Source organism: Poecilia formosa, unplaced genomic scaffold (assembly GCF_000485575.1).
Source record: "Poecilia formosa unplaced genomic scaffold, Poecilia_formosa-5.1.2 Scaffold30, whole genome shotgun sequence".
Lineage (NCBI taxonomy): Eukaryota > Metazoa > Chordata > Actinopteri > Cyprinodontiformes > Poeciliidae > Poecilia > Poecilia formosa.
The window spans coordinates 2,909,752-2,923,702 of NW_006799969.1; the positions used below are offsets into that span (position 1 = coordinate 2,909,752).

The 13,951-nt window shown below is 38.9% G+C and overlaps 1 protein-coding gene across 2 annotated transcripts in view; it reads right to left on the minus strand.

Annotated features, from left to right (window-relative positions):
- LOC103136150 (latent-transforming growth factor beta-binding protein 2) overlaps positions 1–11,618 on the minus strand; it is a 106,771-nt gene extending 95,153 nt beyond the window's left edge. The window contains exons 1-2 of one of the 2 annotated variants that reach the window (XM_016670093.1): positions 10,812–11,618; positions 5,150–5,223 (exon numbers count right to left, since the gene is read on the minus strand). In XM_016670093.1, coding sequence (XP_016525579.1) covers positions 5,150–5,223; positions 10,812–11,206 — 469 coding nt within the window. In that variant the 5' untranslated portion in view covers positions 11,207–11,618. The remainder of the gene's footprint in view (positions 1–5,149; positions 5,224–10,811) is intronic. The other variant, XM_007549263.2, reaches the window with a different exon arrangement.
- Between the last annotated feature and the right edge of the window lie 2,333 nt (positions 11,619–13,951).

Genomic DNA, 13,951 nt, shown 5'->3' on the forward strand with positions numbered 1-13,951 from the left:
GTCAGTTCCTTGAATTTATCAAGGCACGTCAAAGGTTCCAGCAGCAAATATTCTCAATCCATGTGATTTTTGTTAAAACGCAGAAAGAGAAAAAAAATCCCTGCACCGTGAATATGAATTTAGAAGGCTGACTGGTGAGATTTGGTCACAGTAAAGACTGCAAAAGATAGCGTCAAAATATTTATGTTTCATAGTGTGGTCATAAAGGGGAAGAAAAAGTAAACTGAAATGGTTTGAGCCATATATAAGATGGTGGACCTAAATATTTGGAGGTTGTTTTTGAGGTCAGAAAATGCTCACACATGTTATGATACTTCTGCAGCTGCCTCCCACATGGAAGAGTAAAATGTGGGCATTAACCCTTTAACACTCACTAGTACGTCCAAAGACAGAGAGGAAATCGTAAAGCTGTGTTTCAACATTTCTTCAGCACTGATGCTAAACTTACAAGCAAAAGACTTGCACATCAAAAGAATTATTTTCTAAATTTCTCACTTTTTTCCATCATAAGTAACCATACACAACCTTTAAAGGTATACAATTAGTTCCTATATTCAAAATGCAACAAGAAAAAGAAACACCAGATACAATATGCGACACTGTGAGAATACTGTCACTGGCTACTTGTTAGTCGCTAATGATGAAAGTTGGAATCTACTGTGAGTCTGGACCACATTTGATTGTCTCTGGTTTATTGTCTAAAACACATGAACTAGTTGAACCAGAATTGGATACATCTACACCAAATAGAGATTCTTTAAACAACAGTTTTGATTTGTGCAACCTTTATTGTGGAGTATTTCCAAATTCCTTTATTTTTACCAGTGGGGCCTTTTACACTTAGATATGCACAAAAACCACAAAATATGCACAGTAAACAGGGTTTTTGTAACTCAGACCTTCAAATAGGGACTGGATTATTTCAAACTTGTCTAACTTAAACCCTAATAAATAACCTCTGAAAGATATAAAGAAAATGACTGTTTACCAACAATACCCATCAAAGCTGATTGAGTTTGAGAGGATTTGCAGGGAGAAATTACCCAAAAATAGAGGGTAAAACCGGGGTAGAGGTAAATTATGTCTGAAAGGTTTTGTAGCGATGACAGAAAGCAATTGGCCATATATATGATAAAACCTACAGTGGCTATGACACAGTTAAGCATCTCAAACCAATCAGCAGTCATGGAAACAGTTTATTACCCCATGTTGTCTCTCAGATGAACAATTAACAGCCCTCTGTCTCTCTCTGATTTAAATTCCACTGATTTACTTTCTACATAGTGTAGATGAGCACGTGACTTCACCAAAAATAAGGCAAAGTATATTAAATATGCCAATCTAAATAAATAGATTTTCTAGATTAAATAAAGGAAAGATTTAAAAAAATACAAGAGAAACCTGAAAGATGTGCCAATTCAACAGAAACACAAACTGAAACTCCTGGTCAGAATAAAATCAGATCAAAAACCAGATGTAAAGATTTGAGAGTTGGGCCTTTTCCATTAGGTCAAAGTCACAGGCTTTGTGTCTAGGCAACCAAATCCAAAACGACTCATGTGATCAGTGAGCTATATCAGTGGGTAATTGTAATTCAGATTATGAATAGTGATACTGAAACAAGATCCCTTGGTGAGATTACCCATAGCTAATGCTGGTGTGACTGAAAGCCTCATTCAAGAGTCTAAAGATCTTAAGGAATTTTCTGCAGGCAGATACAAATGAGGAAATATATGATCTAAATCTTCTCTATAGTAATAGGACTTTTAAGAGTCTCCAATCTGTAATTACATACTGATGTACAAGACACATAATTGATGGTTACTGTATTTACCATCAAACAGGGCAGAAATTTTAACTTGCACTCCAATTCCACGTCTAAGTAAATTATTATTTTGTAAACAGAAGCCATCCTCAACACAAGCTGCCCATTGATAGAAAATTTGCTGGTAGTAAACCAATGTACCGCTTCCTCATTTTGGAAAATTACTGTTTTGGCAGCTGTACAACATCCCATGGCTAACCATTACTGGCAGGACAAAATGTATTTAAATCTTATCTAGTGATTAATGTTATCTAAACTAATAATGAACTGACATCTGCAGTGTTCCAGAAAAGCATGTCTTTGAGACACTGGCATGAACATTAGCGCAGATAGCAGAACACCCTGTTTCTGAACCATCTGCTGTTATAAAACCTACCAAATGTTTGGAAAACATACGGTGATTTTAAATGTATTTTACTTGAACATTTTAAAAGTTGGTCACATTACAACCACAAACGTCAACATATTAAACTCCAACTGGTTTTATTTGTGCCAAATCGAGAAAGTTTGTAGCAGACTGGATGGAGAGCATCTATGATCATCTATTTTAAAGTCTTACAGATTCTCAGTTGGATTTAGGCCTGGACTTTGCCTGGCCCATTCTAACACATAATTGTAACTTGATTGAATTTGATCCATTGTAGCTCTTGTTATATGTTGACGGTTGTTGTGCAGCTGAAAGGTGAAAATCCAGGCTCAGCTCTTTTGAAGCCTCTAGCAGGGTTCATAATTGCCCTGTACTTAGATGCATCTGTCTTCCTAACAACTTCCTTGTCCTTGCAGAAGTAAAGCACCCTCACAGCATGATGCTGCCAACACTAAATTTCAACATTGGGATTTTGTTTTCAGAGTTCTGTAGAGTATTACTTTTCCACCTCACAGTGTTTTTGGCTAAAAAGTAAAATTTTAGTCAGAGCACATTGAGGATTGTAGTTATATTGTGATAAAATGTGAAAAAGTTCAAGTGGTATGAATACTTTTGTGAAGCATCTGAAGCAACCTAAAATAATTTAGGAAACTAAAACACTAAGGCTGAGCCAAAACACTTCATTCATGTACCAACACAAGGCAAAAAAAAAAACAAACAAAAAAAAACAAAACAGTTTTTCAGCTACTTAAAATATATGACATTACATAAACGTATCAACTTTAATCCTTAATCAGTACCATAACTTAACCAAACGACAGAAAAGTCAAGTAAATCAAAGTAAATAAAAACTTATAGTATTTGGCAACACCGGCTATTTTCAGAAATTACTTCATAAACAAACACGTCTGGTAATAATCTATCCTCAGCTTGTCAGGACATACATGGGGGTTAAGTTCTCAACAACAACATTTTCAGCATCAGCCCACGCACACGGATGTATTCCATTTTACTAAATGTGTTTCAATAGAAAACAGCAATCAGTTCCTCACCTATATTTGCTTAGATAGGAAGGCATTGCTATAAAGCCCACAGTTGACACTTTGGACGTTAGACATTACATCATCCACTTAAGTAGAAAGTTCTTAAATATAGCTCAGCAGATTTATGTTCTCGCTTATTCTCAGATGTGACAGATTTGTTCCTTTTCTTTCCCCCACTGTGAAAATGTTTTCCCATACTGGCATCTCCTTAAAAAGTATCCTGGGACTCGGGGAGGGACCGAATAAAGCTGTCCACTAAATTCTTCTAACTGGGGTATTCGCAAGTCTCTATTCCAGTCTATGGCCTACGTTCTGGCACTTTGCCGAAAATGGAGCCAGTAACATAGCCTCCAGTCAGACTTTGGTGACGGCCAAGCTCTAAGGGGGCCCGGATGATTGGACAGACCCCTGGCCTACTAAAGTGTACTCTCTTCCTTAACACAGACGCGTTAGGCAGAACTTGTTCAGGTAGATGAAATTTACTCTTTCAGTATGTGTCTTTATGTTGGATGCAATACACAGTTTGTACAGCATGTCTATGTGAGCTTGTGCAATATATGAACTGTGAAAGAGGGAAGCAGGCCTAATAGGAAGACTGCCGGGTCACTCAAGCCTATTGTGTAATTGACCAGTGAAAATGTGTGTGTGAAAAGTGTTTGCATGTGTGGGGAGGAAATAATTATCTGAAAAGGACCGGAGAAGCAGCAGGCACATTCTCTTGCTGCTCAACAGAGATGTCGCTTGCAGTGTAGTGTTTTTCTTCACTTGTAAAATTCAAAGATAACTTTTAATGAGAAAAAAGTCCTTATTAAAACCTGTTATTACAGTCTACAGAAAACTATGGCGCCGTTTAACATAAAATTAAAACATGGCATCCAATATACCCTTGGGTATTCTGTTTTTTAGATAGGTCTAGAAAGTAAAATCACAAATGCCTATGTTGAAGAACTAAACCAACGCTTAATGCAATGCGTTTTATGGGAATAGACCAACACAAAGTAATACATAGCTATACACCATAGGATAGACAAAAGAAGGGGCCAAGAGGCCCAAGGTAGCTCCAGAGATTCACAGTTCAGGTGGGAGAATCTCTTCATAGGACAACTATTAGTCATGCATTCCACAAAGCTGGCCTATATGGAAGAGTGGGAAGAGAAAGAAATAATAAATTCATAAGAGGTCCCATCTGCAGTTTGTCAAAAGTCATGTAAGGGACGCATCAAACACATGGTTAATGGAGTCTGGTCAGATGTTGAAGTTTTTGGCCTACATGCAAAACACTACAGGCGCTTTTCCACTTGAGGTTCGGTCTCCGTTCACACCAGCCAGATTTGTTTCCATTAGCAGAACCAGCCCGGCTCAGCCTGTTTACAGATTGTTGTGCATCTGAGTACTACGTGGGAGCGATCCGATTTACAGCTGATCACATTTATTGATTGGCTCGTGAGTACCACACAGCAAACTCCTAACAACATTTCTCATATATTTTAGCAGTCGACCATTGACACGCCGACTGCTATCAGAGAGCCGTTCAGTTTGAAGGAGTGTAATTATATGAGTTTAATCATGAGCAGCATCAGCGTACTTCTGCAAAGTACTAACCTGAGGACGAAGCGGGTAACTGGAACTGCACATGATACTTTTTAGATTGTCATTTGTAAAAACATTTGGAAAGGGGTAATTTTGTTTCTTTTTGCAAATATGTGCAATGTTGTAACTAGAAAATGGGAAAAAGTTCAAATAGAAAAAATACTGATGTGAAAACTTTCACAAACAAATTTGAACAATAATCATTATTCTACCAACTCAATTTGGTTTTCAACCCAGACTGGGATGAAAACCAACTTTCACACTGTGTTTAACTTTAAAGGTTTTAAAGTTTCCATAAAGTGCAAAACTGTGAATAATACTTACGTTTTATGCAGCGGTTGGTTCCTGGAGCCACTGCCCAACCAGAGCAGCACTGCTGACCTCCACAGACATTTGGCCTGAAAGCACATGTACAAAAAACAGAGTGACTTAAAAGTTTGATGGTATTTAAGAAATGTATCCCCTTACACGCTTTATAATTCATCTACTTTCTTTAATGCAAAGTTGATTTTGTGCAAGATTGTTGGGGCAGCAGTCCCAATCTTCAGCAGAAAATGAAAAAACGGGTGGGGTACACTATAGAGAGGTCACCAGTCCATCAAAGAGAGACAAACAAGTAGAACAACTATGCATACATTCTTACCTAAGGACAATTTACTATCTTCAATTAACTGAACATGCGTGAAATCTAGGCATGCACAGGAAGAACATTGCTATCTCCAGACAGAAAGGCCCCAGACTGGATCTTCTTGCTGTGAGGCAACAGAGTCAAAGGATAACTGAGTTAGTGAGGATTCTAACAAAAAAATGTCTCTTTAATAATGATGTACTTTCTAATCCTTCTGGTATGACTGGCCTGCAGCTATAACACTTTTGAGAATAAGCTGTACCAAACTTCTTTTTTTTAATCAATATTTCAGAAATCCCTGTCTTACTGTGGACCAACAAGGTCCTGTTCTATTAGATGAGAATCCAAAGTGAACACAAACAGTGTTATTTGAACCTTGCAGGGATTATCTGAGACACGCGGGACATGAAAAACACCTCGCATTTTCTATAAATCACTCAGCAAATGAGAGATGGCAAGTTTTAAACAGTCTGAACTGGATTCTTTGCACTCTCTAATCCACACCTGTAGCCCAGGCCAAATTTTTGTAGCAAGGCAGATTAAAAAGGCACCAGACCGCAAAAGCAACTCCAGAGCAGCAGTTAACGTGCTGAGATGGATCTGCGCCCCATCATCCTTTCACAAGATATTACAGTAAGTGGATGTCTGACTCATGGTGATTTGAGAAGATAACAGGGATTGACTCGTTGACCTCAGATGGATTGCGCTTATTAGATGCTGCAAGTGTTTCTGAGGCGTCACGGGGATAACATGCAGTCGTTTGGGCCCTCTGGCAAGCTCAGCTTTGTCATTAATCAAGCACATCAGGCCAAGCTCGTGCCAAAGATATCAGTCATCACATTCAAATTCCATCAAGGGATTTCTGTATGTAATAGAGACGCTAATGCAACAATACTACTAGGCTCCATGGAACAATATGTATAGGCAGTTACACCTATTCTATACTTGATGTGGAGGGCTATCCGAAGCAACCTGAAATCTGTAATGTGCACTGAGAGAAAAAAAAAAAAAAAAACATGAGTCCAACTGAGTCAACTTGGATGTGATTAAGAGTTAAGTGTACCCAGATCTGCCAGAGTATGAAATCCAGTAAACAGGAGAATTGGAGTGGGAATTCCAAGAGGAAATGTGTCACATATTCACTTTTGCTAACCGGCTGCAGATGATTCATCTGAAAACGCTTGAATAAGAACCATAAAACTCACCGTGCAGACTACTTTAAGGCAGTGTTTCCCAGATTTATGTAACACTTCTTTTATGGTTCCCAGGACTAAAGGAAACCCGTTCATTCTATGTATTTTTGAGGAGAAAATCAAGCAAAGCACTTACCATGTGCTTTTTTTTGAAGAATCTAATACTGAGGCTGGGTATTTTACTTTGCACAGAGATTGAATAGACAGATAATTCAAGTATGCCTCATTGTAATTAGAGTTCAAGAAGGTTGTCCTTATTGGCTGTGTTGGAATATAAATAACTTTAATTCACACTATAGAACCTATGGTTCACACATAGATTCATATCTAACATGAATTGAGCTTGTGATGATACAGTTCTTTTTGAGGGGGTGGTATTACTATAAAATGACCAACTTCAGTGAAGGTTAAACACAGGAAATGGGTGGATTCATTTGAATTTTTGGTGGATTTTCTCTGATTTGAAGAGACTCAAAGTGACACATGCTGGCTCAAGTGTTTACAGTGGAGTGAAAAATGGTTTGCCCTCTGATAATCTGTAAGAGTACAAACCATTTCCTTCTGACTTTGCTTTGCAATAACACTTAAATGTTTCAAATTATCGACAAAATTTTGCTATCAAGTGAATAATACCTGCGTAACTAAAAAAGCAGTTTATTAATGGAAAAAAAGTTGTTTTATTTTTTCAATTAGCCTGATTTGGTGAAAACGTAATCACCCAAAAACTGAATTATGATTTTGCTTTATTTAACCATATTTTTAGACAGCTGCAATCAACTTCAGTAGCCATACCTACACCTAATTATCCCAATTAATCAAGAAATCATGTATAGAAGCTGTGTGACATCATAAAGTACACAAAAGAAACTCAAGAGGCCACATAATGTGATCTGATCTATCGAAATTAGAGAACAGAGGAGACGGGAATCAAAGTCACTGACATCAATCAGTCTGGAGCAAACTGATTGTCTGTTCCACACTGGATAAACATCTATCAGTCCACCATATGTGGATGAGGCAAAATTTCCAATAAATCCACAATGCAAGCTTGTGTATCCAAGCCTTGTTTTAAAAAATATAAACCACTAGCCTCATCTCAGTGTTGTTGACTCCAGTTAACCACGATGAGAGCTATTATCCTCAACAGAGAAAACAAGGAACAGTGGTGAACCTCCCCAGAGGTGGTCACCCCACCACAATTAATGCAAGAGCTCAACAATGACTCAATCGGGAGGTCACAAAATAACCCAGAACGACATTAAAGACAGAGGATAAAGTAGTATGTGTGGGAAAAATACTGATTAGCGAAGAATTGCAAACCAAAAAAGAGAACAGTTTGATGAACTCATTAAGACTTGGGGGAAGATATTCTGTGGACTGATGAGAAGAAAGTGGAGCTTTTAAGAAGATGTGAGTCTTGTTATAGAGTCAGGCTTGGTGTAAAATTAACAAAGCATTCCAGAAAAAAATTCATACCAACAGTGAAACATGCTGGTGGTATTGTGATGATCTGAGGCTGATTTGCTGTGTCAGCACGTGGATGAATTGACATTCTCTAGCAGAAAGATCTGATGGAGAATGTCCACCATCAGTTTGTTAACCTGAGGTCAGCTCACTTGGGTTATTCAACAGGAAAATTATCCAAAAGAGGATTAGGATTTAAATCCGATAGACATCCTGTGCCGTGACGTTGAAAAAAAAACAACAAAAAAAACATCAGTATTGTTGAATGAAAGTAATTCTGCAGAAACAACAAAAAAAAAAAACAATCTGCCAGAATTGTAACTGAAGTGTGTCGAGGTTGAGAGAAAGTTTGTGTTGCAAACTTTCAGGGTTGCGTCAAAGTTGCAGGACAGTAGCTCTCCAGGGCTGGACTTGGGCATCCCTGATTAAGACCATATGTGGATGAGGCAAAATCCACAATAAATCCATAATGCAAGCTTGTCCATTCAAATCTAGTTTTAAAATTATTTAGGTCAAATGTTATCATCCAAGTTATCCGGTCCCTGCGTAAAAATAAAACACAGAGATAAATGCAACATTATGCAAACCACATTTTTTAAAGTAAGGAGCTGCGTCTGTCAAGGTTTAGCTTGAAACCAAGCATGATGTTCATGTTTCTCCTAACCTATTATCTGAATCCTCCTGCTTGCTGTTAAAATAAACCTTCGATAAGCTAGTCACATAGACAGTTTCCTCAACCCAAAAACAGCTCTGTAATGAAACATTTATACTTCACTGTCTGCAGCCTAAGGTGAGCCATTATAATCCCGCTCTGATTATTATATAAATATTCACCATCTAGTTGAGTTCAAGCCATGTCCCTGTGGAGCATGGAGGAGAGGATACAGAAGGCTTCATTTAACAAAATGAAAAGTGCTCCATTGTGGAAACAACCCATCATCCTTTTAGAGTTAAGCAGAAACCAAAAAAGAAAGAGCCACTGGAGAAACAGGTGTTTCTGATCATGGTGCAAATTTGCAAATGCTCATGAGCCAAAACTCTGGCTGAGCAACTATAATAAATGGTCACAGCAAGAACACAGAACGGAGGCCCACAGACTACAGTAGTGCTGCCGCTCTACTGCTGTGATTGATGTAAATATATCGTAAGGTGTAGTAATGGCAGTGTGATAATCCCATGTCAAACAGCACAAACACACATGATCCATTTATCTTCACACTGATAGCTGGTAGAAAATTGCCATCACCCTGCATCTCAGTGTGGTGTTCAAGTTACACTGTGGAAAACAAGAAGGTTCTGCAAAGGATAGTGAGGGAATATAGACACTCCTTACAACCATAAACTGCACTACCACTACATAAACATATTAAAATACTGCCTTAAACATATTAAGGCAGTATTTCCTGCCTTAAACATATTAAAATACTGATCTGCTCTTAATATTATGCAGAGATATATTTCAAGCATTTATTTCTGTTCATTTTGATGATCTTATGATTCAGTTTCTCTTAAAATGTAACAATTTATTACCGAAATGTCTTCCTCCTGAAATATATGCCCATGTACTGTGCAGTATATCTATACCCAATAATTGCTACACTCATTTTGGATGAATTACTGGAGCGGTGCTTTGGGGCATTTGAGTGATCAGTTAGTGGTTCTGTTGAAAACCTAAGGAAGGCCAAGTTCTATAATAACATCCATTAGCTTCTCTGAATTGATTGGTCTGGTGTCTGGCATTTTGCTCGTGACAACGCCACATAAACTCCCTGTGGGACTTGTAAAATGTTCTCCCATTTGAAAGCAGAAGAACAATCTTCTTTTCTCCCGAATCCAGTTGAGAAACTTCTGACAATATCATGTGACTTAATACAAGGAGTGCTACAGATGGCCCATGTCTTGGCTATGTTGTGAGTGGTGACTCTGGAAGCAATGACTCCAGATGCAGTCCACGCCTTGTAAATCTCCTGTTGAATGGGCTTTGTTTGACAGTTCTCTCATTGTTGAGGGTTTTCCTATTGACTGTGCATCTTTTTACTACCATATTTATTCCTACCATTAAACGTACTCGTATTCCTGGATATGTCTCTATGAAGAGCAAGTTTTGTCAGCAATGACTCGATTCTCCTTATGCAGGGCAGCAATGACTGTTGAAAAACTGTCAAGTCAGCAGTATTCCCCATGACTGTCTATTCATTTATTTTTTGGCATTTTATTGTATTTTGTATGTCAAAGACACTATAATCTGGGTTTTTACCAGACATATTCCAAAATCATCTAGATTGACAGAAGTGCATACTTGAGATATATCACTGTGTGAAATCTATATGTGCGTTTCTGACTTACTGAAAATAAATGGACTTTTCACATTTCAATCATTTGGAAGGACATTGTATTAGCACACAATGAAATTACAATGAATTGTTTTGATTTGACTCCATAGCTAAATTCTCAGCAAAGCTGCAATATACTGAAGAGCATATACACAAAACTTCGTAGCTCTTGTTACATCATTTGCTGGTTTCCATTACTGGAAGAAAAAATCTGCAAAAGCGGGCCACAACCGCAGTGCAGTAAACCACAGGGACTCATGCTTGCTAGAGTAAAATAGGTCACTCAAATTCCTGCTCCTGCTGCTCCGCATGGCTTGAAAACAAAATGTTTGGGTGTTTATTATGGAGCAGAAAGCTGTCACTCTTACCCAGCCAGTCGTCTTGTGCTGGAGGAGCCGGGCTTGCTGCTTTGCCTGCGGTTCACTCTGCTCGTTCGCGGGTGTCTGGCTGTGCGCTGTGCTCTGTCGTGCGACGATGAGACGAAGTCTTCCCCGGATGCGCCAGCAGCGTGAACAGTTTCACCTCTGGATGCTGACGCTCCCCTGGACATGCGGTGCAGAGTTGTCGACTGGCCGGTGGTAGGTGTTTTCGAGAGGTCCAGAGCTTCTTTGGGAGAGTGTCCCTGACTGATCTGCTGGTCGGGGACCACCTGGCTTGCCCCGGTCCTCCCACCTGTTGCCTCCTGGTGACCGTCGCCAACCCGCATGAGCGCAATACTTAAAACCATTAAAACAGCTAATCCGGTGCGCTCCATTTCGGTCATGCAAAGTCTTAAAAGTAGCGCGCAAAATGTCGCAGATCGCGTTACAGTTTTTATCAAGCCAAAAAAATATAAGCAATTTTTTTTTTTTTTTTTTTTTACAAAACAAGCATCCTCTCCCAGCAGTGAAATACGCCTGGATACCTTTTCATAATGCCCAGGTAACACTCATACAGAATGTCTTCAGGTTCTCAAATCACCTCCTGAAATCTGTCCAAGGGTAGAAAAAAAATCTCCAGAAATTTTTTTATTATTATTATTATTATTATTATTATTTTAAGCAAACATTATTCAATCTGCTTTAGTTTATGCTTAAGAGGAAAAGTAGCGCAGATAGAGCAGCGGCTGAAAGGCTGCTGAAGCTGTGCTCCAAGTGAGAGTTTGAACCGTGCTCCCATGGATATCACCTCCTCCTTGGATCTGAAGTCACTGGGAATTTTTTGCAGGGGATTGCATGCGCTCCGCAAGAAGTAACACCCCCTTGTGTTGCATCCACACACAAGTCCATGTGGCCACACATTTTTCCCTCTGCCAAGTTACATGATGGGTTTCTTACTGCAACTCTTTTGAACGCAGTTGGAATGAGCGCGGATGCAGCTGCTTCGATCATTACCGTCAATTTATATTTGAACTGACAAACTATTACAATGTCATAAAATTTAAGATTACCACAACTTCCAGATGTTTCCCTGTGAGAGTTTGCGTTTCTGATTGCTGGATTAGTTTTAGTATGGCTGTGGATTTTATGTACAAATGCACCCTGCTGCTTTCAGAGGGTTTCTTTTTTTTAAAATATACCTTTATACTGTATTTTGGTAGCTCGCACAGATCAAACTCTAACCTAAATGTTGGAAAACTGGTCAAGTTATGTAACAGATCACGTTTCCCATCCTCTCTCATCCATGCTGCATCATCATTTTCCCTCTGACTGACTGGAAACAACACATTTCTCCTCTCCCACAAGATCATAAACAGCCTGGAGACAATTGGCATGTTCCTTTCATTTAGCCCACAAAGATGCATGGTTTCCTCTCTTTTTTATCAGATTAAAAACACAAAATGTATCGCATCCATTCACGCTCTTCACTTGAATAAATCCCACAGAGTGGAACTTTCAAGGTGACTTATCCTGAGAAGAATATCTCTAAAAGTAAAATACAAAAAATAAAAAAAATAAAAAAAACAGGGTAATGAGGTTGCATTATTATTGCCTTTAAAAGCAGAATGGTCAGCTAAACTGCAACATCCATGAGAGTGACCATGCAATATAATTCTTAAAGATGCACAGGGCTAGTCAGAGGTTTACATGTACTCATCATCAGTGTGCGCAATTACGTAGGGCTACAATCTTAATTGCCCCTTAGGGTCTCCCATGACAAATAGGCTCCAGGTGAAGGGTCAGACAAAGAGTGATTCAACATTCCCCATGATAACCGGAAGATGGAGACATCAGACATCACCCAGTACGGTGGAGCCAGGGCCCCACTCTGGAGCCAGTCCTGGGGCTGGGGTTTGCCATGAGTGGCTGGTAATCCGGCCACTCCTCACGGGGCCAAGCCAATAGGAATGGTGTTAGGCTATCCTCAGTGGGTCTACCACCTGCAGGGATAACCATGAAAGACCGGTGCCAAAAGGATGGGGTGGCAGTCGAACGTGGAGATCTCGGTGACCCAGCCCCTAGACACTTATATTAACACCAACGCATTCTGAAAACAAATTGAAATTTAGTGTGCATAAGCTCAAAATGATACACCTCTGACCTGGACAGTAACTGTAGCTTTCCACGCAAGTGTGGATTGACAAATTCAAAGTTTTCACACGCCATTGCTACTTTATTTATTTAAAACAAGTGAGTTTAATTTATTAGCAATGAGCTAAAATTTTGTGTTTTCTGTTGAGCTTTTAGAGATATCAGGTCATGTCGTCTGACTTTTAGGAAATACTTCTTCTATTCACTTGGGATTAATTAATTGTTGGATCCATCCATTCATCCATTGTTTTCCTCTTATTCTCATATCGGACATGTCCAGTTCTGGAGACCCGAGCATCCCTTTCCACACCAGCACTTTCCAGCTCATTCTGGAAGATCCCTAGGTGATAAGTGAAGGAGACTCTTAAGGTCTGAGATGGATGAACAGTCATATTAAGAACAACATTCAACAGGAAGATTTATGTTTTCCGGCCCTGAGAATATTTCATTACAATAATCAGAACTTTGGTGTTAACATCTGTCCAATAGAAAACCTGTCTACAGTGTGACCCAATAATAATTGCTTTACATAAAAGTTTTAGGCTTTTTCTTGTATTGGGGCGATATGTTGAGCAATTATGGCCCTTATCATGCCACAGAGCACTTTGGAGTCCATTAATAAAACATGATAAAAAGTTGAGACCTTACTTTGGAGGAGCAGTGGAGATCAAGAGCTTAAGTGGGGGAGTCTGTCCTTAGGATAGATATTTTTTGTGTACTCTACAAATCAGGAAATCTAATTTGAGCTGATAGTTTGAGAAGGACAATCCTGGAAGGCAAAACTGTTAGAAACAAGTTTTCTAACAGAGTAATAACTTTAAAAAACTGTTAGTATAGCACATCAGATCCCAATAAAACACACTAAATTATGTGAAAAGGTTCAAGATTCATCTCAGCTTTTAAGTACTTCTAACAATAACCAATTGTTTGCTTATTTAATTCAACATATTACTTCTAACTCGTGAAAGTATTGGCATAACTTGGAAATCTCCATTCTT